Genomic DNA, 23,369 nt, shown 5'->3' with positions numbered 1-23,369 from the left:
AACACTCCCACACCCAGCTCTCAGGATCCCGGCGGACGTCACCATCGAGGGCTCCAGGGCCAACCACCCCGCCTCCCCCCTGCCGTCGGACATCAACATCTACACCGACGGCAGCAAGACGGAAAGCGGCGTCGGAGCTGCGTTCCACGCCGTCAACAAAAATGGAACCACCATCAAGGAGCGCAAGCTCCGACTCGAGGATTACTGCTCGATTAGCCAGGCAGAAAATCTAGCCATCAATGCGGCTCTGGAGTGGGTCTCGGGCGTTCACCCCACCCCGACGACAGTGCACGTTCTATCTGACTCCCAGAGCGCGCTGCGCTCCCTCCAGAACGGCAACTCTACTTCCCCGATCGTCGTGGAAACGCTGGCTCTCGTGCGGTCCCTAACGACGCGCAACATAAGCGTAAAACTGTTTTGGACCCCGGGGCACGCCAACAACGTCGGAAACGACAGGGCCGACACGCTCGCTAAGGAAGCAGCGGAAACGCGCAATATGCGCAAAGCATACACGCGCTTTCCGCTCACCTACGCCAAGACAATCCTCAAGGAGGAACTCCAGCGCGTCTGGAACGCTCGCTACATCGAGTCACCGCGCGGGTCGCACGCGAAGACTTTTCTCCCTGACATCGCCTCCGCCATCGCCTTCCGACAAAGGAATACGCCGTCTCCAGGCGCCACGCAGATCATCACGGGACACGGGCCCTTCAATGCATACCTCAAAAGGTTCAAAATCACGGAGGACCCCAGCTGCCCCTGCGATGACCACTCCACCCAGGACCCCGACCACCTGCTGTGGCACTGCCCCGCCCTGGAGAGAACAAGGCACCACCTGCTGCAGAGTTGCAGAAGGGAAAACACAGGGAGAAAAAACTACGCAGCCATGCTCGATAACCCCCGACTGGAGAAGGGGCTACTCGAGCTGATGAGGACCGCAACAGCCACCAGCAGAAGTATGCACCGAGAGGTGCCAACGACCTAAAACAACAACAAAAACCCCACCACACGACATATCGCACACCCCCCTCCTCCCAGCTCCCACCCATCCTCCAGCCCTGTACATAACAAGCAGGGCCACCCAAAACAAACCATTGTCGATACATACATACATACATACATACATACATACATACATACATACATACATACATACATACATACATACATACATACATACATACATACATACATACATACATACATACATACATACATACATACATACATACATACATACATACATACATACATACATACATACATACATACATACATACATACATACATACATACATACATACATACATACATACATACATACATACATACATACATACATACATACATACATACATACATACATACATACATACATACATACATACATACATACATACATACATACATACATACATACATACATACATACATACATACATACATACATACATACATACATACATACATACATACATACATACATACATACATACATACATACATACATACATACATACATACATACATACATACATACATACATACATACATACATACATACATACATACATACATACATACATACATACATACATACATACATACATACATACATACATACATACATACATACATACATACATACATATATATATATATATATATATATATATATATATATATATATATATATGTATGTATGTATGTATGTATATATATATATATATATATATATATATATATATATATATATATATATATATATATATATATATATATATATATATATATATATATATATATATATATATATATATATATATATATATATATATATATATATATATATATATATATATATATATATATATATTTTTATTTATTCCTATAAATTTCATCGTGCTATTGAGCAAACAAGTCGCAACACCTGAAATTGTTGATTTATCGGCGTTCGCAGCTTTTGAGCTTTTTTGATGAAGTTGATGCTGATTTTGCAAAGAAAGTTATCTTCTCTGATGAGGAAAATTTTCACCTCTTTGTGTATGTTAATAAGCAAAATTGACGTATATGGGGCGAGGAAAATTCTCATGTGATTCACGAGAGAGCATAACATGCCCAAAACGTGACTGTTTGGTGTGCATTGTGGCCAGGCAGCGTCATTGGATGTAACTTTTTTTGAAAACGATGAAGATCGGATTGTAACAGTCAATGGTTATTAGTATAGACGCCTGATAGCTGATTATTTTTAGCATGAAATCGAAGATATTGATGTGGAAGACATGTAGTTCCAAGAAGACGACGCAATTTATCCTAATGAAAGTGAAAAAACTATAGTTAATGCTTAAACTTTTATTAGGTCAAGTTGAGTTCGGTTGATTTGTTTGGGTTAGGTTTGTGTTTGAACAGCAAATGGACGTTTCGCAACTTTCAAATTAGGTTTCGTAGATATTTTAGAGGGTCATATAATTTCACTGGCGCCTTACAGATAAATTATATTTTCGCTATTAGAAATATATAATATGTATCTACAACTGAAAATATACCCGGATATGATTTCATCAAAACTCCAGTGAAAATTAACTGTCGTTTCACATTATTGGTAATTTATGTATACTGTAAAATGTATACATAAACAAACTATACTGAAGGTATTTTAATTTTAAATTCTTTTAAATTGAGTGAAATTAAATGTGTTCATTTTTAGCATGTATGTTTAGACACATGTATTGTTGCAACTAAGCCGATATTTAATTGGAAGAAATATTATATGTCACAATAGTAGTGTTATATATTATAAACATTGAAAGGCTTATAGAAATTCATCATATTAACCCTTTAAATAATCTTATTAAAAAAATATTTATATTTAAAATTAACAAGTGGTAAGTAGTTTGAATTAATTAAGTTTTTAGATGGCAAACTCTGTTCTATACTTGGAACAAAGTATAACTAGTGTTTTATTTTTATTGTAGTTTTTTAACTTGCTTTAGAAGTGCTGTTTTACTTCCTTGTCTATAAATAAATTATAAATAGATCAATAATCGCAAAATGCATTAACAACATACATATATTAACGAGTTATAAATCAATCATATCTCAATGTCTAATAATAGACATTTCCTGCTATATTTATAATTTTAATTTTTGCTATTTGTAAAATTAATGTACTTTATATATTAATGTATTATATAGGAAAGTTTATTTATAAGAAATTGTGGTTAATTTAAATTATATATTTTATTTGAATTTTATTAAACATAAAAACGACACCGTTGCAGTTACGTGTTTTTCTGATAAATGTAAATGTTTTCTCAATTCAGCATCAACACAATCGAAAGATTTACAAGTCAGATCGTTGACGTTAGTCGACAGTAGTAGACCATGGAGTCCTCTAAATCGGAAAGTGTACAAACTGGTTTAAAAAACTTTGAAGATATACCTGGACCATGGTCGTTGCCTTTAATAGGAACGATTTATAAATATCTGCCTTATATAGGTAAACAATATTTTATGTCTTATTAATTTTTTTAGATAAGCGGAATCTTTACTTTTTGTATAAATAGTGTTATGAAATAATATATTAATTATTGTAAGTGTATATTAATTTGTATCAAATAAATACACCTAAGGTCACGAAAATTCCATCAATTTGTAGGTCGATCAAAGCGAAAATTACGCCGAGGTCGATTACAACAACGACAATAATTATACAACAATTAGCGGTTAGATGAAATTAATGTAATGTGAACCTCTGTATTGTTCTTAAAATATACCGGTTATTCCAAATTTCTACCGATTCGTTTTTCTACTCTATTGAAAGATATGTTATATTTTTTCAATCCATTTAAAATCAGAGGTGTATAATCTTTTGGATCTTCTGGGTTGCATTGCTCGAGAAAAAATTGTCAAGGATCGCATATAGAATTTTATATTTATTTTACAGTGTAACCATATTACAATGAATCGATTACCTTTACTTTTTACGCAAAATATAATAACAGATTATTATTAATGTGAACACTGAATATGTTTTTTTTCGATATCAGTGCATCAATATCTAGTTTAATAACGAAAAAAGCGATGGAAAGAGTATTTTAAAGAAATTTCCACATACTATTCAGTGATGTAAATAGGTGAGAAGTTCCTGAATTTACTAACATGTCTTTTGATTATTAAATAGGTACTATAGCCTTCATTTTGCATAAGGTCAGTTTTAAGTTATTGTTTATATGTTCTACTTTAACTTTTGCTTTTACTCGTATTATTTTAACTTTGTCAAATACAGTTATTACTGTAGAAAACGACTTACTTCGTACATTAAGATAAGTCTTAATTAAGACTCATAAAAATATTTTAATATCTTTATATTGATGTTTTCAGGTGAATATAAGTTTTCTACTTTAACGGAAAATGCTGTTTCAGGTGAATATAAGTTTTCTACTTTAACGGAAAATGCTGCAAAAAATTATAAAAAATACGGAAGATTAGTCAGAGAAGAGATATTTCCAGGAATTACTGTTCTATACTTGTTTGACCCGGACCACATTGAAACTTCTCTTAAGGTTGCAGGAAGAAACCCAGTGAGAAAATCTCATGGGGCTATATTGAAGTACAGGAAATCTAAGTCTGAATTATATACCAATTGCGGTGTACTTCCAACGTAATTTATTTTATTTTATTACACTTAATTATTAAATTTATTACAAAAAAAAAAAACAAGAGGGACGACAGAGTAATGCAAAATCAAAACTTATGTTTTTGATTATCCATAAAAAATTGTGACTTTTAAAATCAATATTAAATTATAGTTATTATAGTTTTTTATAACTCTATGTGCGTAAATGTACAGAATTAAACTATACTTTACAAATTAAACAAATATAATTTTTTTCTGTTAAAAATATTTTAAAAGAATATGTTAATTTAAATAGTCGCAGTTTAACAGAGCTCATTTTACCTTTAGTTAACCGCTTTGCTGGCTTCATTGCGAGTATATGTCCAACCCACCTGAAGCATAGAATTTTTATATATTTGACGCTGCTAAGCTTTCAGACAATATAAATAGTCTGCGCCATTAGTATAATAATATTTTTAATACTTTCAGAGACGGACAAGATTGGTATCAAGTTAGAAGTGTATTTCAGAAAGCGATTTCTAGTCCTCGTAGCGCTTCTGTTTACATAAATTTAGCGAATACAGTAGTAGACGAATTTGTTGATAGAATTTACAAGAAATACGTTGGGATTAAAGAGGAAAATGTGACTGATTTCATGGATGACTTGGCAAGATTTTATCTACAGAGTGGGTTTATATTTTTTATTGTTAATAAAAGTTACATTGTTTTTTATATATATTTTCTAATTCAGTAATTCAAATGATCGCTTTCGACGTTAAAGTAGACGTGTTTTCCGAAGAAGAGATGAAACCAGATTCACTGTCTAGCAGAATGATGGATAAAGCCATAGATGTCAACGGAGTGATAGGAGTATTGGATATCATACCCGATTCTTTCCATACACCTTACCTTCCAATCTACAGAAAGTTTTACGAAGGCATTACTTTTATGGAAAGGTATTTATTTGTAATTTATCGGTGAAATTTTATATGCACATTTAAACCAACAGCGAGATTGTTTACCTTATTAACCTCGTAAATTGCATTATAAAACATGTTGCATTATACATGAGCAGCTCTTTGTTGATCTGTGAATTTTTGAACGGAATCTATAAATATTTAGTATTTAAAGGTTTTACAATTTTTATCCGCAGCGTTGCCATCGATTTCATACGCAACAAAGTGAAGAATTTAGAAAACAACGTCTATTTTGAAAACGCAAAAGAACCTTCTATATTGGAGACATATTTGGCAGAGCCTGGCGTGAAATTTAACGATATTTTAGCTATATCAGTAGATTTATTACTGGGGGGTATTGATACCGTAAGTAATTTATAAAAAAATAAAATAGATGCTTTACAATATTATTATTATTATTGTATATTCAATATGTTTGTGTAGGTATTATTAATACAGATTTTGTGAGGCATTTTGTATTCACTAGGTACTTTCGAATGGCGGCAACCCTCTGAAGGGCGAAAGCGCAGTGGCGCAGATCTTCTGGGGGTTGCTATAGAAGCACCGATGGGGCTACTTCTGTGGAGTTGTAGTCATATGGGTAGCTAAGGACGGAATCCTGGTGTCGGATCTCTGCCAAGTTGTAATATGGGAAGCGCAGACTCTTTATGTGTGCTCTAGCGAGTTTCTGAGGGTACAAACGATCAAGGACGGAGCCCCGACGGTCTTTGAAGACGACTCTATTGCGACTGACTTTCGAGTTTTTGTCTCTTCTGGCGTGGTTTATAGGAAACGAATGACTTTTAATGAGTAATCCCTTATCTTAACGACTTGCGTGATCATCTGAACTCAATTAATTTCCGTCCGTGTGTCAGCCGCCATAAAACTTAACCATTCTAAGGACGTTTTATGCATTTCAGACATCTTTTACGACGAGTTTTGCGCTCTATCATTTGGCCAAGAATCCTGACGTTCAGCATAAGTTGTACGAAGAATCAATAATGTTGCTCCCTAATCGCAATGATATAGTTGACAACGATGTAATTGCCAAAGCTACCTATTTAAAAGCTTTTCTAAAGGAATCATTACGAGTCAATCCAATATCGATCGGAATCGGAAGACACATGCAGCAAGACTTTGAATTGGACGGATACAAAATTCCGAAAGGGGTATTAGTATATTATAATATATAAAAATATATATTTTTTCGAGTGCCATGCTTCAGGCGTTGTCAGCTATTAGCAGATTACTTTGCATAAGTTATACAGGAAATAATAAAAACATTTTTTTCTCTGTCGATTTTGTAATATTATTTAATAATAGCCAATATATATAGAGTATTTATTTTAGTTTCTAATTTTATTATTATTCAAATCAATTTTTTGTACAAACATTTGTAAGGTTGTAAATATGTTTGTTTGAAACAAATACAGCACAGAAATAAAAGTTTAGTTTAAGAAGTAGGATGACAAAAAAATATCTTAATTCCTACGATTTAATAAGTTCTGTCAATACTAGAAAAATATTTATACGAGATATATAGGTCCAACCTTTTTTCAAACTCCGTAAGCAACCCAACAGTGAAGGAGCAGAGCAAAGATGTTTTGTGCGCTTCGTGTGTTATTATCGCTGTTTATACTGTACACGGTTAAGAGACGTTCTATTCTATAATTGGTCCATTTTTTAATGTTCCTAGTACACTACATATCCTCATACACACGAAGCAAACAAAACATCTCTGCCCTGCTCCTTCACTGTTTAGACGTTTATTCATAGTATGAAATTGTTTTTAGACCATTATCACAACCTGCAACGAAGTGACATGTAGCCTACCGGAATATATTGACAATCCAAAGAAGTTTTTACCGGAAAGATGGTTGAAGGACAGCGAGCATCATAAGCCGAGTCATCCATTTTTAATGATTCCATTTGGTCATGGCGCCAGAATGTGTTTGGCCAAACGGTTGGCTGAACAAAATATGCATATAACAATTTTCAAGGTATGTATAATATTGATTGAGATTGTGCAAAAATGATTTATTATTATCTTCTGATATTTTTGATTAGGCAAATGTTAGAAATTTTGAAATATTTCGCTTATGTTTTTTACGGTGCATTTTTGGAATTATTTATTACTAGGTTTTGAATATTTTAAAATAAACCCTTGTGTTTTGCGTTTCAATATCAAATAGGCATTCATTAAATTATATTGGAAGGTTTGGAAGAACAATACTATCGTAGTATTACTCTTGTTTCAAGTGACCAATATTTAGTGGATGATCTTTTTAAATTAAAAAAGCTATAATTTTATATTGGGATATAGAATGTTAGATTAGATTTTATTTTAGATTAGTTAGGTTTAAAAAAATGAGATAATTCTCACAGCATCTGTGAGAATTATTTAAAAATTCACACTTTTGTATTTTTACGTATCATATTTGTGTGTTGCAGCTGGCTCGAAATTTTAATATGAGTTGGGTAGGCGATGATCTTAGAACTGAATCTAAGACAATTAACGTTCCCGCTGTTCCTATTAATTTAATATTCAAAGCGAGAGAAGTTTAGTTATATTTTCGATATAAATGTAAATATATTATGTACTTTAAAATGTAGTTAATAAAAGTATTGTGTTTTATTTATTTGTTTTATTTTTAACTAATGTTATTTTATTACAATATATTTTAAAACGATTAAATGCCATAGCTAGTTACTGGCGGTGGCGGTGGTCCATATGTATTTGATGGTGGATATGGACCTTGTGGTGGAGGTGGTGGTGGCGGTGGTGGTGGAGGAGGTGGTGGTGGAGGTGGTGGTGGTGGAGGTGGTGGTCCATATGTTACAGCTGGAGGATAAGGACCTGATGGTGGTGGTGGTGGCGGAGGTGGTGGTGGAGGTGGTGGTGGCGGTGGTGGAGGTGGTGGTGGAGGTGGTGGTGGTGGTCCATATGTTTCAGCTGGTGGATAAGGAGCTGATGGTGGTGGTGGTGGTGGTGGCGGAGGTGGCGGAGGTGGTGGTGGCGGAGGTGGTGGTCCATATGTCTCGGCTGGTGGATATGGAGCTGAGGGTGGTGGCGGAGGTGGTGGTGGAGGTGGTGGTGGTGGTGGCGGAGGTGGTGGTGGTGGTGGTGGTGGTGGTGGTGGTGGTGGTGGTGGTGGTGGTGGTGGAGGAGGGGGTGGTGGCGGCGGTGGTGGACCGTACGTTTCAGCTGGAGGATATGGAGCCTCTGGTGGTGGAGGTGGTGGAGGTGGTGGTGGAGGTGGCGGCGGTGGTGGTGGTGGTGGTGGTGGGGGTGGTGGTGGAGATGGCGGTGGACCGTATGTTTCAGCTGGAGGATACGGTGCATCGTTTATAGCCGGTGGATATAACGCCTCTCTGCTATGCCTATGGAAGGTTATTTCAGGTGGCGGCGGTGGTGGTTTTGGTGGTGGAGCTTCTGTCCCTTTTTGAATGGCCTGCACAGCCACTGCTAGTGCAACCAGTAATAATAAAATTTTCTGAAAATATATCAAAAATATCATATGTTATATAACTGTAAAAATACAAATATGCTTTTAAATAATATATAAATATATATAATATGTTCATCAAGCTGTACCATTTTTGCTGATATTAGCTTTACGAAGAACGAGTTAATTCTGACGATAAAATGTAATATTTTCGTATTTATAGGAAATTGAATTACCCTCACTGTCAATGTTGCAAAAATATTGAGTAGTTGTTGACAAAGTTACCGGTTAGTCAATACTCTTTATTAATTCTTGTCATATATGATTAGTCAACTCTTTGTAATTGACTAATCATAAATGATAATTACTATTAATTAATAGTTTCTGTTATTGGTGAAATCTATTTTCTACTGTGTACATATAATTTTAATTTTATCTATAGCAAAAATAATAATACAAATTCTTTCTGTACACATTTTATTTTATTAAATATTTTTACAATACTATAAGATTGTAAGATTGGTAAATTTACCAGCTTTTTAAAGATATTAAATTATAAAAATACAGTGCAGAAAAAGCAGATGTATTTTTTGATAGTGAGTATCTTCTTTAGTATTTTTTTAAATTATAATTTAAATTTTACAGTTGCTTAAATATATTAATTTTAAATTTGATCCCTAATAATTTTAAGTAAAAAAAATATAAGTATAATTTTGAGTTTTTTATTATTATTATTGTAGATATGCAGTGTGTGAGAATGATGTACCAATATATTACATTGAATTAAACGATTCTAATATGGAATTATTTTAAATAATTATTTTTTATGTAACTTGAAATAGTATCACATTTTTCATACTTAATTTAACATCTGCTTCTCTTTGCCTATACAAAATATTAATATAAAACTTCAAATCGTAGAAGGGTTAGTGAAAATATTTTTTTTAAATAAAAAACTTAAGGATTTACCAACGTTTTATTATTGAGCCTTATGTTTTTTTTTACTTCATAAATATCTAACATACTATTATAAATATATTATCTACATTTTTATATCATTTTACATTTTCTTAAATATTATTTTAATGTGAAGCAGCAAAAGAGGGAATATAATTAAATCGTAGGATATTGTTTGAATTTTGCTAATGCAATTAAATATTTTTTTAATAAGTATATATAGTATACAGGTATTAAAATTATTAGAAAAACGTAATACTATTATATCTAAAATTAGTTTCGCGAACTATTTTATATACTAATATATAACTGAACATAATGTCTAAGCAGATATAATTTATGATCACTATGGTGATTGCAATTAAATAGCAAAATATTTTATTATACATTCACCAATGTGTTTTAAAAGTTGAGTACGTCACAACTAGGCATTTTGGTTACTCAATGTTTTTCATTTCGTGCAAAATAAGAATTCTCATTTTCACTTTACGATTTTCTTGGAATTCTCATAAAGTTTTGATAAATAAAAAATATATGTAATATTCACTTTGATTACAACAATACAGTATATTATTGTAAATATCTTTATATTATTTATGAACAGAACATCTACTTTGATTAAATATAGATCGTTGAGCTACGAAGGAATTTCGGGCTCCCTTATTTATACCCGAATCGTAAAGAAAATTGTCATTTTCAGCTGTTGCTACTTTACATTTTTCTTATTTGGAATAAGATATAAATCCTCTTTGGATTGTTAAATAAACGAGATTTAAATTCGCCGACAGGCAAATTTTACGGCGTAACTCTGTGGTAAACGTTTTTGCAATCTGCTTGTTCCAATGCGCAGCGGTTTCTTATTAATTGACTATTAATATAGTTCTTAGATTACCAAATCAAAGATTTTTTCCATTAAAATATTTAAATGATTTTTAATCTTATTTATATTATATTTTTTGTGTATTGTAATACTACTGTGTATTTTTTATCATAGTGACGCATTGGGATAACCTGTTAGGTCATGAAGGTTTTATTTAATATTATTTTATTAATATGTCAACATACATATTATATAGTGAACCTCGATAAAAACCGTTAGTAATTTAGAGGCAGTTCTAAAAATGATAACTTTCTAAACTATTACCTGATATTAAGAAAATTATGACAGATGTGATGTAATTGAATTTATCGCAATTAACTGTATTTTTAGGAACTATTATTTTTATATTTTATTAATTCTACGTGAATTTTCTTAATGATGATTTTATCAATACGATAATTAATTTTACATACATACTATTATATAAAATATATGTTACTGGTTTATAACATTTTTCATATTATCATTTTTGATTAACTAGCTACAATACAATTAAACAAAAATATTACAATATAAAATAAAATGTGGGTGAAAAAACCCTGTAAAATTTAAGAAAAATAAAAAGGCAAAAATGAATTAAGTTCTAATTTAAGATCTGAAGCCATTGAAATGTGTTCTTATGTTTCTAAGGCAATATGTGCTTTGGAATTTTGTGCTTATATTTAAATTTAAGGTTGTTTATATCGTAGTCTCCAATACATAGTGTGGTTATGTGAAATAATTTTATAGTATTTTCTGGTATAAAAATTATGAAAAAGATTTGTATGAAAAGTTGTATTATGTATTCTTTTTTGAGCTTTATTTTTGATGACTGGAATTTTAGAAAAAATAAAATTGTTGATAAGCATAGGTCTTATTATTATCGCCACGGTAGCGTCCTCTGTCGTATGGGATTTCATTAACAAAAATATATTATATTATTTTTTTTCTAGTTTCTTCGAGATATGGTAAAATATACATTCACATATTATTGATATGTGATAAAAATATATTTTTTTTCACTATTTTCTACGAAAAAACGTAATTTGAAAATATCGTAAATTTGACACATATAAATTAGTTTTAAGTAATATTTTTCATATAAATAAACTTAAAATCATCGACATTATACTTTTAGAAAATCACATTATTACAAAGGTGACCTTCGGGTCACTCACTCAGTAAAATAAATCGAATTAGAGATTGATATTATAAAAATAAACAAACAAACTCGCATTCAAATAATTTGAATTAGAGGTAGATATTTTAAAAATAGACAAACAAAATCACACTCTACAAGGGTTATCAACCTTTGATATTTTTTTTTTATAATCCGAGATGCATGAAATTTTGTGTTTTTAATCCTTATGGTTTATTATCCATGAAGCATAACCTTGAACTTGTCTGGATGCATTTAGAAATATTTAAAAAATCAATAGTTTTGCTACAACTGTCGTTAACGGACGTGCAAACTGTGTTTCGTTACATTTTTCTCGAATAAGTGTTTTCGTTCATATTTTTATAATAATATCTATTCATTTCAATGTTTTTAATTATTGTGCACTATAAAGTGACTATTGTAAATAATTAACCATTTCAATTAATTTTAAACTTCAATAGTGCTTAATTTTGTGTTATTATTCTAGTGTTTTCATTCATAATTTTAAAATAATTAATTCATTCTTATATTTTAAATTATTGTGTATTATAAAGTTATTTTAAATATTATCTAACCATTGCTATATATATTTAAAAATACGTTAGAGATTATTTGTGACATAATTTTAGTGAATTCGTCTTAATTTTATTAAATAATATTTTCATTCGTACATTTTAACCTTTTGTGTTCGTAAGTCGACAATGTGTTGACATCGTATTCCAAGCGTTGCACTTGTACGCAAATTTTGCCAATTTAAATTTATTAATGGTAAAAAAACTTCTGTTATATGCATTTCAATATTATTGAATGTTTAACTAACTCAATGCACGCTAATAACTCAATAATCTTTAATTTACGAGTGTAAGTTTATTGTAAAATTTTTCATCGGAACATGGCCATAGCGTGCGGTGTTAGGACTACGACGCGCGATACTTTTATGACAGTTTTACGTTGTCAATTCTTAAACTGATTTTTTGCTCTTAAGTTTTGAAAAGAAACAATTTACATGTGCAAAGAATGTCAAGTTCCTTTGTACATTGGGGAGTGTTTTTCAGCATATCATTTAAAGAATAAACATAAGTATTGTGTGCTGTGAATATAAACAAATTTCAGATGTGTTAGAATAAAGCAGTGTATAATTAAAATTAGTGTTTATAATAAATTTTAGTGTATATAACCATATAATTTAGAGTGTGTGCTAGAATTAAGCAGTGTATAATTAAATTTAGTGTTTATAAGTGTTTAAAGCTAAACTTTGTGTTGATGTAAAAAGTGAACAATTTGTTATTTGTCTACCATGTACAAAAATATGAGGTGCTTGTTTCTGGTGAGTGACATTTTTAAAATAATCTTAAATTTTAAATATATAAGCAGCTACACACGTTTTATTTAAATGATAAAATTAATTGCTATTCAACCGACTTTGAAACTTTAATTAAATTCGTTTTTCAAATGATTTTTTGAATTTAATAATAGGAAAAAAGTTTCAGAACCACCGTTTAATTTAGGTCGATTTTTTTTAAATAATCTTGAAAATTCAATTACAATCATATAATCGTAAATATTTAATTACAATAATATACATCTAATGAAAAATAAATAATAAAATGATTCGTTTTATAAACAGGTTTTAGAATTTAATGAAATGAAACAGTGAGAATCGCTCATGAATTTTTGTATTTTTTTTGGAATAATCGTAGACATTCAATTACAATCATATACATCAGTGAACGTCACATTATCTAATTTTTACACACATGTATTCACGCGTAATGCCCAGTTACAAGAATAAAGTCGTATACGTGTGTTGTTTTTGTTTCTACCTGCGCTGCAATAACGGTTATTATCGGGAAACTGCAGCGTATCGGCATAGTTTGGAGAGTTTAGAAGAGATCGAAAACTTTTACATGTATGATATATTATTTAAAAAATACAATTAAAAACATTTCAAAAATGAATAAAATATTATTGTTATACAGTGAAACAAACTAATACATATAATATATATAAATAAACATACATATAAAATATATTTACAGAAAATTTCATAGAAAATATATATATACATATAAAGAATAAAAATTCAAAATAAAATCACGGTTAAGTTGGAGGTCAGTTTTCTTTGGTTTCGTTCCAACAATACTATCACTTTCTAATGATGTGGAAGAAGATTGGTAGTTCATTTTTAATTTTTAAAAACTCACTATGAAAAAGTGTAAGTAGCGAATCCAAAAACAGTTTGCTGTTAACTAGTACGTCAAAAACTCGTATTGCAATAAATTTGTGAATGCATTGTCTACGTATACAGATGTATGCGAGAGAGATGCAATACATGCGTGTGAAAATATTCGTTGTCTCGCTTGTTCTTGTTGAAGCGGCAATGCTCATTTTAAGGATTTTCGTCTGTGTCACATTCGGTTATAAAATAAATATTTTGGTCTATTTCGCCCAAAATAAAATATATGTAATATCACAGTAGCTGGTTGTCAACTCTTACAATACAATTGTGTGAGTAAAGCGTATGTGTGTTTTGGATAAAAAGTGGATAGCGTGATGATCACTGATATACATATAATTAAAAATTATATTAAAAAAATAAAAACATTTTTTTAGTAAGGCTGTTGAGTTTTGTTTAAAAAATCAACTATATCATCAGCTACCTAGCAGTTATTATATTTAAGTCGTTTTTTGTTCGACAGTTGGCAGCCATCAAGTAAAAAAATTTTTTTTTTTACTTGATGGCCAATTTTATTTAAACACGCTTTAAAGTATAGTCCTGTTTCTGTTATAAAATAAATGGTAGAACTTCATACGTAGTTTTGAAACCAGTATGATGATTTTACACAGCAAATTTTGATCCAGTACCAGCATTTGTGATCTTCTCCTCTTTCTAAAAGAAAATTAATGATCTTATATAACAAATCTCAAAATATTTGCAACTGGTTAAAGTAAAAAATCAAGTCTGGTTGTTTTTTGTCTAATTGGATTAAAAAAAGTCCGCTGGGAAAATGTACCTCTAATCGAGTTAGCCATTTTAAAAGCAAGGCTCTTGTTAGATAAAACCAATTAATAAAAAAATGCAGTGATATTTTTAAATATGTAGAAAATTTTCGTCGTTATGACATAAGACAAGCATTTGTACAATATAATCGACATCCGTTTATTCATATAATTGTAAGAGAAATTTAATACATTGGTGAATATATTTCATGAGGTGCTTATTTACATTTTTGCTCATTTTTTCTATACGTATTTTAACTGTATTTCAAGATAATTATGTGTCTTGAATGTCTCTTTCCACAGTGTGGCAAATTTATTTTGCTTATGTGTTTTTCGTTTCTTCTAAGAAATACATGCCTTGATGCTATTTAAACGGTTCATCAATTGGAGTAATATTTATGAAAATTCTCCATTAAATTTTTTTTTAATTTTTATAATATACAAATTTCATTGTTTTTTTAAATAAATAAAAACACTGTTTATGCAAAATAATCCATGTATAATAATTTTAAATTTGATCATAGCTAATAAAATAATAAATGTGAAATTTTGTGTTACTTTTTAATCATATTAATTTTTACAAACATACATTATTATATTTTATTGTTTATATACAATACCCGCATGCATGATGAATATAAAATTATATTATAATCACAGCATTGAATTCGCAAGCGTTGCAAATTATTTTTCATTAAATTTGGTGAACAAATATCAGATACATTATATGTAGTTGTTGTTCATAAAATTAACCATAATATATGAATTACTTAAACATGTTACTTTTACAAAAAACGTAATAGATTCACACTGGAGGTGGTCCATATACTCCAAAAGGTTTTGAAGGTGGAGGTGGTGGTGGCGGTGGTGGTGGCGGCGGTGGTGGTGGTGGTGGCGGCGGAAACGGTGGTGGCGGCGGTGGTGGCGGAGGTCCGTATTTAATAGCTGGAGGGTAAGGAGTCTTTGGCGGCGGCGGTGGTGGTGGTGGTGGTGGTGGTGGTGGAGGTGGTGGTGGTGGAGGTGGTGGTGGTGGAGGTGGTGGTGGCGGAGGTCCGTATTTAACAGCTGGAGGATAAGGTGTCTTTGGTGGTGGAGGTGGCGGTGGTGGAGGCGGCGGTGGTGGAGGTGGCGGTGGTGGTGGTGGTGGAGGTGGTGGTGGCGGAGGTGGTGGTGGCGGAGGTCCGTATTTAACAGCTGGAGGATAATGTGTCTTTGGTGGTGGAGGTGGCGGTGATGGAGGTGGCGGAGGAGGAGGTGGACCATACGTAACTGCTGGTGGGTATGGTTTTGATACTGGTGGAGGAGGTGGTGGTGGCGGAGGTGGTGGTGGCGGATGTGGTGGTGGTGGAGGTGGTGGTGGAGGAGGTGGTGGTGGCGGTGGTGGTGGTGGTGGCGGCGGAGGTGGTGGTGGCGGCGGTGGTGGTGGCGGTGGTGGAGGTGGCGGAGGATGAGGTGGACCATACGTAACTGCTGGCGGGTATGGTTTTGATATTGGTGGAGGTGGTGGTGGTGGCGGAGGTGGTGGTGGCGGAGGTGGTGGTGGCGGAGGTGGTGGCGGCGGAGGTGGTGGTGGCGGAGGTGGTGGCGGCGGTGGTGGTGGTGGTGGCGGCGGAGGTGGTGGTGGCGGCGGTGGTGGTGGAGTAGGTGGATGTGGTGGTGGTGGCGGCGGTGGTGGAGGTGGCGGAGGAGGAGGTGGACCATACGTAACTGCTGGCGGGTATGGTTTTGATATTGGTGGAGGTGGTGGTGGTGGCGGAGGTGGTGGTGGCGGAGGTGGTGGTGGCGGAGGTGGTGGCGGCGGAGGTGGTGGTGGCGGAGGTGGTGGCGGAGGTGGTGGCGGCGGTGGTGGTGGTGGTGGCGGCGGAGGTGGTGGTGGCGGCGGAGGTGGTGGTGGCGGCGGTGGTGGCGGAGTAGGTGGATGTGGTGGTGGTGGCGGCGGTGGTGGTGGTGGTGGCGGCGGAGGTGGTGGTGGCGGCGGTGGTGGCGGAGTAGGTGGATGTGGTGGTGGTGGCGGCGGTGGTGGAGGTGGCGGAGGAGGAGGTGGACCATACGTAACTGCTGGCGGGTATGGTTTTGATACTGGTGGAGAAGGCGGTGGTGGTGGTGGCGGCGGAGGTGGTGGTGGCGGTGGAGGTCCGTATTTAATAGCTGGAGGGTAAGGTGTCTTTTGCGGCAGTGGTGGTGGTGGTGGAGGTGGTGGAGGTGGTGGTGGACCGTACTTATTAGCTGGAGGATAAAGTGCCTTTGGGGGTGGTGGAGGTGGTGGTGGTGGAGGTGGTGGCGGTGGCGGTGGTGGTGGCGGTGGCGGTGGAGGTGGTGGTGGTGGAGGTGGTGGTGGTGGAGGAGGAGGTGGTGGTGGAGGTGGTGGTGGTGGAGGAGGAGGTGGTGGTGGTGGTGGGGGACCGTACTTAATAGCTGGAGGATAAGGTGTCTTTAGAGGTGGTGCTGGGGGAGGTGGTGGTGGTGGAGGAGGTGGTGGAGGAGGAGGTGGACCATACGTAACTGCTGGCGGGTATGGTTTTGATACTCGTGGAGGATGAGGGGGTGGCGGTGGTGGTGGTGGTGGCGGCGGTGGTCCATATTCCTTTACAGGTATTTTAGCTGATGGATATGGAAATTTTATTGCTGGCGGGTATGGTGCATCTCTCTCATGTCTATATGGTTTTTCCAATGGTTGTTCCTCCTCTTGGAAGGCATAGGTAGCCACCGCTAGCAAAGCTAGCACTAGAACGACCCTCTATAAATAATAATTTAATTATTAAACATGTAATTCAAATTTATATAATAAAATTTAATTTTATGCTCACCATGATGTTGTCGATCAAATGGAAAGAACAAGTTAGTTCTGATGAAGTTACCAATTACGTTGGTTTTTATATGTATTTAAAATCACCTGAGGCTAGATAACTGATAATGAATGTTAAATCGAGCAAATTGCGAAATTTCGGCTAATAATACATGATTCACATTAAGCAGAACATATTTTGGTTTGGTGTAGATTGTTGTTCTGTTTTCAGCTATTCTAATGGGACGTTAAGGTTTATTAACAGCTGTGGTATTTTTAATCAAATAAAAACTTATATATATTTTTTTTATTAGATGATTTAACGTGATTAAATAATTTAATATACATGAGATTGTAAAATTTTGTTTCATACATAATATTTAAACAAATATACTAATAACGATTATTATTATAACCAGTATAGAGGAAAAATTGCCACTTGAACTTGTTTTCAATTGCAATTAATCATGTATTATTATGAATGATTTGCGTTAAAGATATTACAACATAGACAATACATTTAAATAAGTTGGTTTATTATGTACAACTGAATAGTTTTTAATAAATCATTATAAATAGAGTTATTTATGAGCTATCGGTTATTTTATATATATATATTATTAATTTTATTTTTAGAGTAAGTTTTATACTTATAAACAATATTTTAATACCTTTATAAACCTATATTACATACATAGGTGTATGTATAAGCTTACTATATTTATGAAACTCTAAGCCGGGATAGCTAAAAAAGGGTTTCACGTAAAATTTTGTTTATTATGGGATGTTGATGTTGAGAGAAGGTCGTCAAATTTTTTTTTGTTTATTTTGTGATGATGAGATGTAGGTACGAATACAGAATGCTAGTGGGGGCTAAAAAAAGGGCATTTCGGAAATTTTGTGAAACCAGTACCGATGGTATGAAACCGGGACAATCCCATTAAAACAAGTGGTGTACATTTTGATTTTTACAACAGTAAAATATTTATGGATATATATTATAAATTAATAGAAATATACTATTTATTTAAATAATATTAATATTGTAACTTTTCGACGTAAATATAAATTTCACAATATTGTTGATTTAATAATACGATATATACATACAAATTAAATTTTTCTGTTTTTTTTTTGTATACACATTTTATTATATATTAAGGATACCAGATGCCAGCGCTGTGACGTTAATGATTATTTTCGTCGAATTAATTGCCATTAGCTATTTTTGATTTGTAATTTAAAACGATGAAAATAAAATTATACAGAAAATTTATACTGCGATTAAAAATTTGTGAGCTTGCCAAAAATATATTTTTAACGAGAACTCGAATTGGCAATATTATTTGTACAGACTTCTTTTTAGCATTATGTTTTATATTTCAAATGGAATCAAGAGATGTCAGTGAGTGTTTTTTGTTAACATTTATAATTTATTTTGTATGTACATATGTACATTTATATTATTCAATAAATTCATATATTTATAAAATATTCGAGATTTTAATTATTACAATAAAAGTAATTTTAATTAAAAACAAAATATCAGCATAAAATATTTTTACTCGAAACTGAAATCGAATATTTTTTGTGTACGTGTGAATCTAAGAAGATACAGAATATAAAATTAAATTGCTTTTTTCATGGTACCTCATATTTAAATATTATTGTCAACAGACAACTTGCTTATTTATTTTTTTAATAGCAATAAAAGCCTATTAACTGCTTAGATTTGTTAAGCTTAGCAAACCAACTTTTGATTGAAAAGGCAGGGAATTTATATAAAGGGGATTTATTTAATTACAATTGTTTCCCTAAATGATCTGAGAAGCATTTTTTTATATTAATATAAAACAATCGATAAGATAAGAAGTTATTACTTGAAATTGACCTGTTATAATTTAATTAACTAGGAATTTTTATTACATTGTTTTTCATTGAAGTTTTATTAAAACAAACATTCAAACTATCAAATTTATGTGTGAGTTCAACAATCTTCTTAGCCAAATTAACTCAATGATCGTCCTTTTAAAGACAATGGTATCAATATTTGTGTATGTCAAATTATAATATTGCTTTATGATTTATTAAAGTTTTAAGCAGCATACAAAATAAAAGTTTTTGACAAAATATTTTTTTATTTTTTTTTTCATTTATTTTAAGTTTAAAATTACACATACATATATTTACTTATCGGTTGACAACTAGCTACATTTCAGCAATAACAAACGTCTCATTATTACATTTTTTAGATTTTCTTGCCCCGCAGAATTTCCTTACAGTTTAGGTAAATGTGTTTAAGCCAAAATACGTTCGTAGATAACTTGAGAGTGAGATTTTGTATGTACATCGTGATAAAACAACGAGAATGCTCAGCTTCGTTATGCGGAGCGCGTATTACTGTAAGAATTTATTGGCAATTCGCGTTCTGTTCGATATCCTAGTTCGTAGTTTCATTGAAGCATATAGATACATTCATTGCTCGGAGTAGTATCTATTCAATGGAGCAATTTTTGAAGTTGCAAGGGGGTGGTATCGACAATCCGTCCATCGAGTTTCAAACTAAATGATCGCAATAATTTTTTATAATATATATTGCGGTCATTCAATATTTTAATTTTTGAGTAGCTTTAACTATTGTCTAATAGAAAATATCATATTTATAAAAATTAAAGCTGAAATAACCTCATAGATATTTTCTTCAAATGAAATAATATTTTTTAAGATAAATTCTGAAATTAAGCTAATTCTTTAAAACCACAATTATTATTATTATTATTTGCGAAATATATGTTGTTGTTCTAACGAAACTATTAATAATCTTGGATTATAAATATATAAGTAAATAAAATAATATTTTTCAATACTTTAAATCATTTATTTAAAACTCAGTACATGTATCTGTGAGGTTTACAATGATTTATTAACTAATTACGTCGATAAAGAATCACACTTTTTTGATTTCGTAACAAGAACTCATTGTTATTGAATTCAATGAAAAATTATTAACGAAATCAATATTTTATGGTTTTACAAATCAAATTACAAACATTTTTAAATATCTTCTTAAAAAATAAAATTTGATAAATTTGTTATTTTTGAATAGAGAGAATTATGCAATCCTTTAAAATTATATAAATCGTACATTGCTTAAAATGGCACAAGATTAAAATATTATATATTTACATACATACGATGAAATAAATTAATTATAATAGTGCGATGATTATTTTGTTATTAAATAGACTTAAAATTAATAATAAATTAGTAATTAATATTTATGTACATAATATACAGTGATGTGATGTTCCTACTATAACCATTATGATCCTTCTCTTCTCAATTCTTGATTGTTGTTTGTATGTTACTTTTTGATTATGACGTGACTAAGTAAAAATTTAATCGATATTTAACTAGTACGAAAATATAACAAAACATCACTGCAAATATTGTAATATTGATAAGACTGATTGATTAATCCATGGCGTCAGCGTCCATACCTCAATATGGAGTTAAGCTTCAACCGGTGTTTGCCGATACTCCCACACTAGCCTTGGCGAACCATGTTAGAATACTACCCATAGATTATTATAAACAAAAAAATCTTTTGTTGTCTACATAAAGTTATTCCAAAACACTTCCCTAATTTTTCAAAGAAGAAAGAGTCCAGTACGTATACAATTTATCAAGTCATCGTCTGTTCTTTATAAAAGCTAGCATCAGTCTTTGTGACTAAAAACATAGCATCACTAATCGCTAATCACTGTTATTGTTTTCACTGAAATTTTAATCACATGCAAATATTTGCGTTGGTGATTCAATGTCATCAGTTCATCAGCCTGCGTAGGTATCATGACAATTAATAAAAAAAATCAGCCTACTCTTATTCGCGTGCTATTAATTGATATTACAACGGTCTCGGATCGTATGGTGTGCCGTTTAAACCGACGTATCTATTGTTCTTTCTATGAACGAAGCCTGACTCGGGTGAAGTGTTATAATATATTACTCTTCGAATACCGAAGGGATCTACGTATCCAAAGCTTCCAGCTCTAGTGGTTCCTCCAGAATTCTCTTCTTCGTGATACTGCTTAGGCAAGTAATATCTGAAGCCATTACTCGTCAAAGAAACTCCATCGTATGTAGGATATTGCGGATCGTAACCATTGCCAATTCCCCTATAAACATTAGGACTGATGTTTTGGTATCTAGCTGGAATTCTTGTGCTTTGATATCTGTTTCTATATTGATCGACTCTCTCTACGGGTGTGTTTTCAGCGCTGTATGGATCTAGATTTAAACTATTTGTAGAATAGTCTCTATCTGTATTGTCGTAGTTTGGTGAGATGTAATATTGCTGAGGCTTTGTGTAAGTTTGATACTTTCTTCGGTAATCTCCAATGGAGTTCGATGTGATTGCTACAATCGGAGTTGGCGCTGATGATACATCATAATTTTCTGAAGAAGTCGGAGGGTTGAAGGTCGATGATTCTGGAGAATAGACGGTAGACGGATGATCTGAATATGACGCTATAGGAGCGACTGTTGGTCTAAAATCGAAAACGGGCTTCTCTGTGTTGCTGTCTATCGAATTTGGCGAAATGTAAACTTGAGGAGTGACTGGTGGTAGATAGGCGTTTATTGTCGGCCTCGGCGTGGTTGTTGTGGTGGTTGTAGTGCTGATTATCACTGCTTTGGGAGGAGAAATCAAACCGTCTTTGACTAAAATTCCAGCTTGTGGAGGCACATTCTTGCTAGACTTGATGGCTTCCTGAAAGAGATAAATATTTTTTAATTGCTTGTTGAATGGCTTAGATAATTTTGGTTGGATAAAATGTGATAAAATGAAACCTGTATCGGTCTGTTTTGACCGACGTATACGGTCTTTGACTTGAGAATTCTGTAGCCCTGATTGTCGGCTATGTAATCTCTGAGACGGAGGTAACCATCGGCGTCGATCCATCCATAAGAACCTTTAAAACAGATGTATCTTAAATTAATGTTGAATAATTAACAGATTTATTCGACGCGTCATGTTTTTTGAGGCTAACCCACGAACAGGTAATATCTACTCCTTTTGATTTCCGATGCTTAACCCTTTCACCGTGGCTGATATTTTTGCGCGCCATTTCGAAATTTGTTGATACGTGGGGGAACCTTTCATGCCATATTTAAAAATATATTATGGTTCAATAAATTCAAGTGATTTACGGCTTTAAATTATACTAAATGACCATATTATTAGGCTCGAAGTTTTATGGCACCTTTAGGTGCCCAATGAGTACTAGCAATTTTTTTGATGACTTCTATAAAAGCCATCCGCAGTGAAAGGGTTAAAGATATGTTTTGTTCTATCAACCGCAAAAAATTAAAGCTCACTATACTGCTATATATGAAATGAAAGTTTCTACTGTATGAAACAAATAGTATAACTTTTTTTCTTTCTTAGAATAGAGATCAAAGCGTTTTTTTCTACACATGTATAGAAATCGTAAAATGGCAACGTAATTTTTTTCCGGCATAACAAAGCCATTTATTATGTAATAAATTTAGTTTGACTCACATTAACTCTTCAATGGTTTAAGATGCTTT

At 33.0% G+C, this 23,369-nt stretch overlaps 2 protein-coding genes and 1 pseudogene across 2 annotated transcripts in view; 2 read left to right on the top strand and 1 right to left on the bottom strand.

Moving 5' to 3' along the window:
- The first annotated feature begins 3,317 nt into the window (after positions 1-3,317).
- Positions 3,318-8,206, top strand: dib (Cytochrome P450 302a1, mitochondrial). The gene is made up of 8 exons (XM_088204025.1): positions 3,318-3,496; positions 4,423-4,660; positions 5,105-5,301; positions 5,367-5,571; positions 5,769-5,937; positions 6,492-6,740; positions 7,365-7,571; positions 8,023-8,206. Exons 1-8 carry the CDS (start codon positions 3,382-3,384, stop codon positions 8,134-8,136), a joined length of 1,494 nt encoding a protein of 497 aa, XP_088060151.1. The 5' UTR covers positions 3,318-3,381; the 3' UTR covers positions 8,137-8,206.
- A 101-nt stretch (positions 8,207-8,307) lies between these two features.
- Positions 8,308-9,360, top strand: LOC148237797 (uncharacterized; annotated as a pseudogene).
- Positions 9,361-20,633: 11,273 nt separating this feature from the next.
- Positions 20,634-23,369, bottom strand: part of LOC148237796 (uncharacterized) — a 28,953-nt gene continuing 26,217 nt past the window's right edge. Inside the window, exons 4-5 of the mRNA XM_088181206.1 lie at positions 22,629-22,750; positions 20,634-22,548 (exon numbers count right to left, since the gene is read on the bottom strand). Of these exons, the coding sequence (XP_088037332.1) occupies positions 21,685-22,548; positions 22,629-22,750 (986 nt within the window). The 3' untranslated portion in view covers positions 20,634-21,684. The remainder of the gene's footprint in view (positions 22,549-22,628; positions 22,751-23,369) is intronic.

This window comes from Plectrocnemia conspersa, unplaced genomic scaffold (assembly GCF_051122295.1).
Source record: "Plectrocnemia conspersa isolate PC_06_02 unplaced genomic scaffold, ASM5112229v1 ptg000002l, whole genome shotgun sequence".
Taxonomy (NCBI): domain Eukaryota; kingdom Metazoa; phylum Arthropoda; class Insecta; order Trichoptera; family Polycentropodidae; genus Plectrocnemia; species Plectrocnemia conspersa.
Note: the sequence above shows the minus strand (reverse complement) of the source record. Positions and strands in the feature narration are given on the sequence as shown.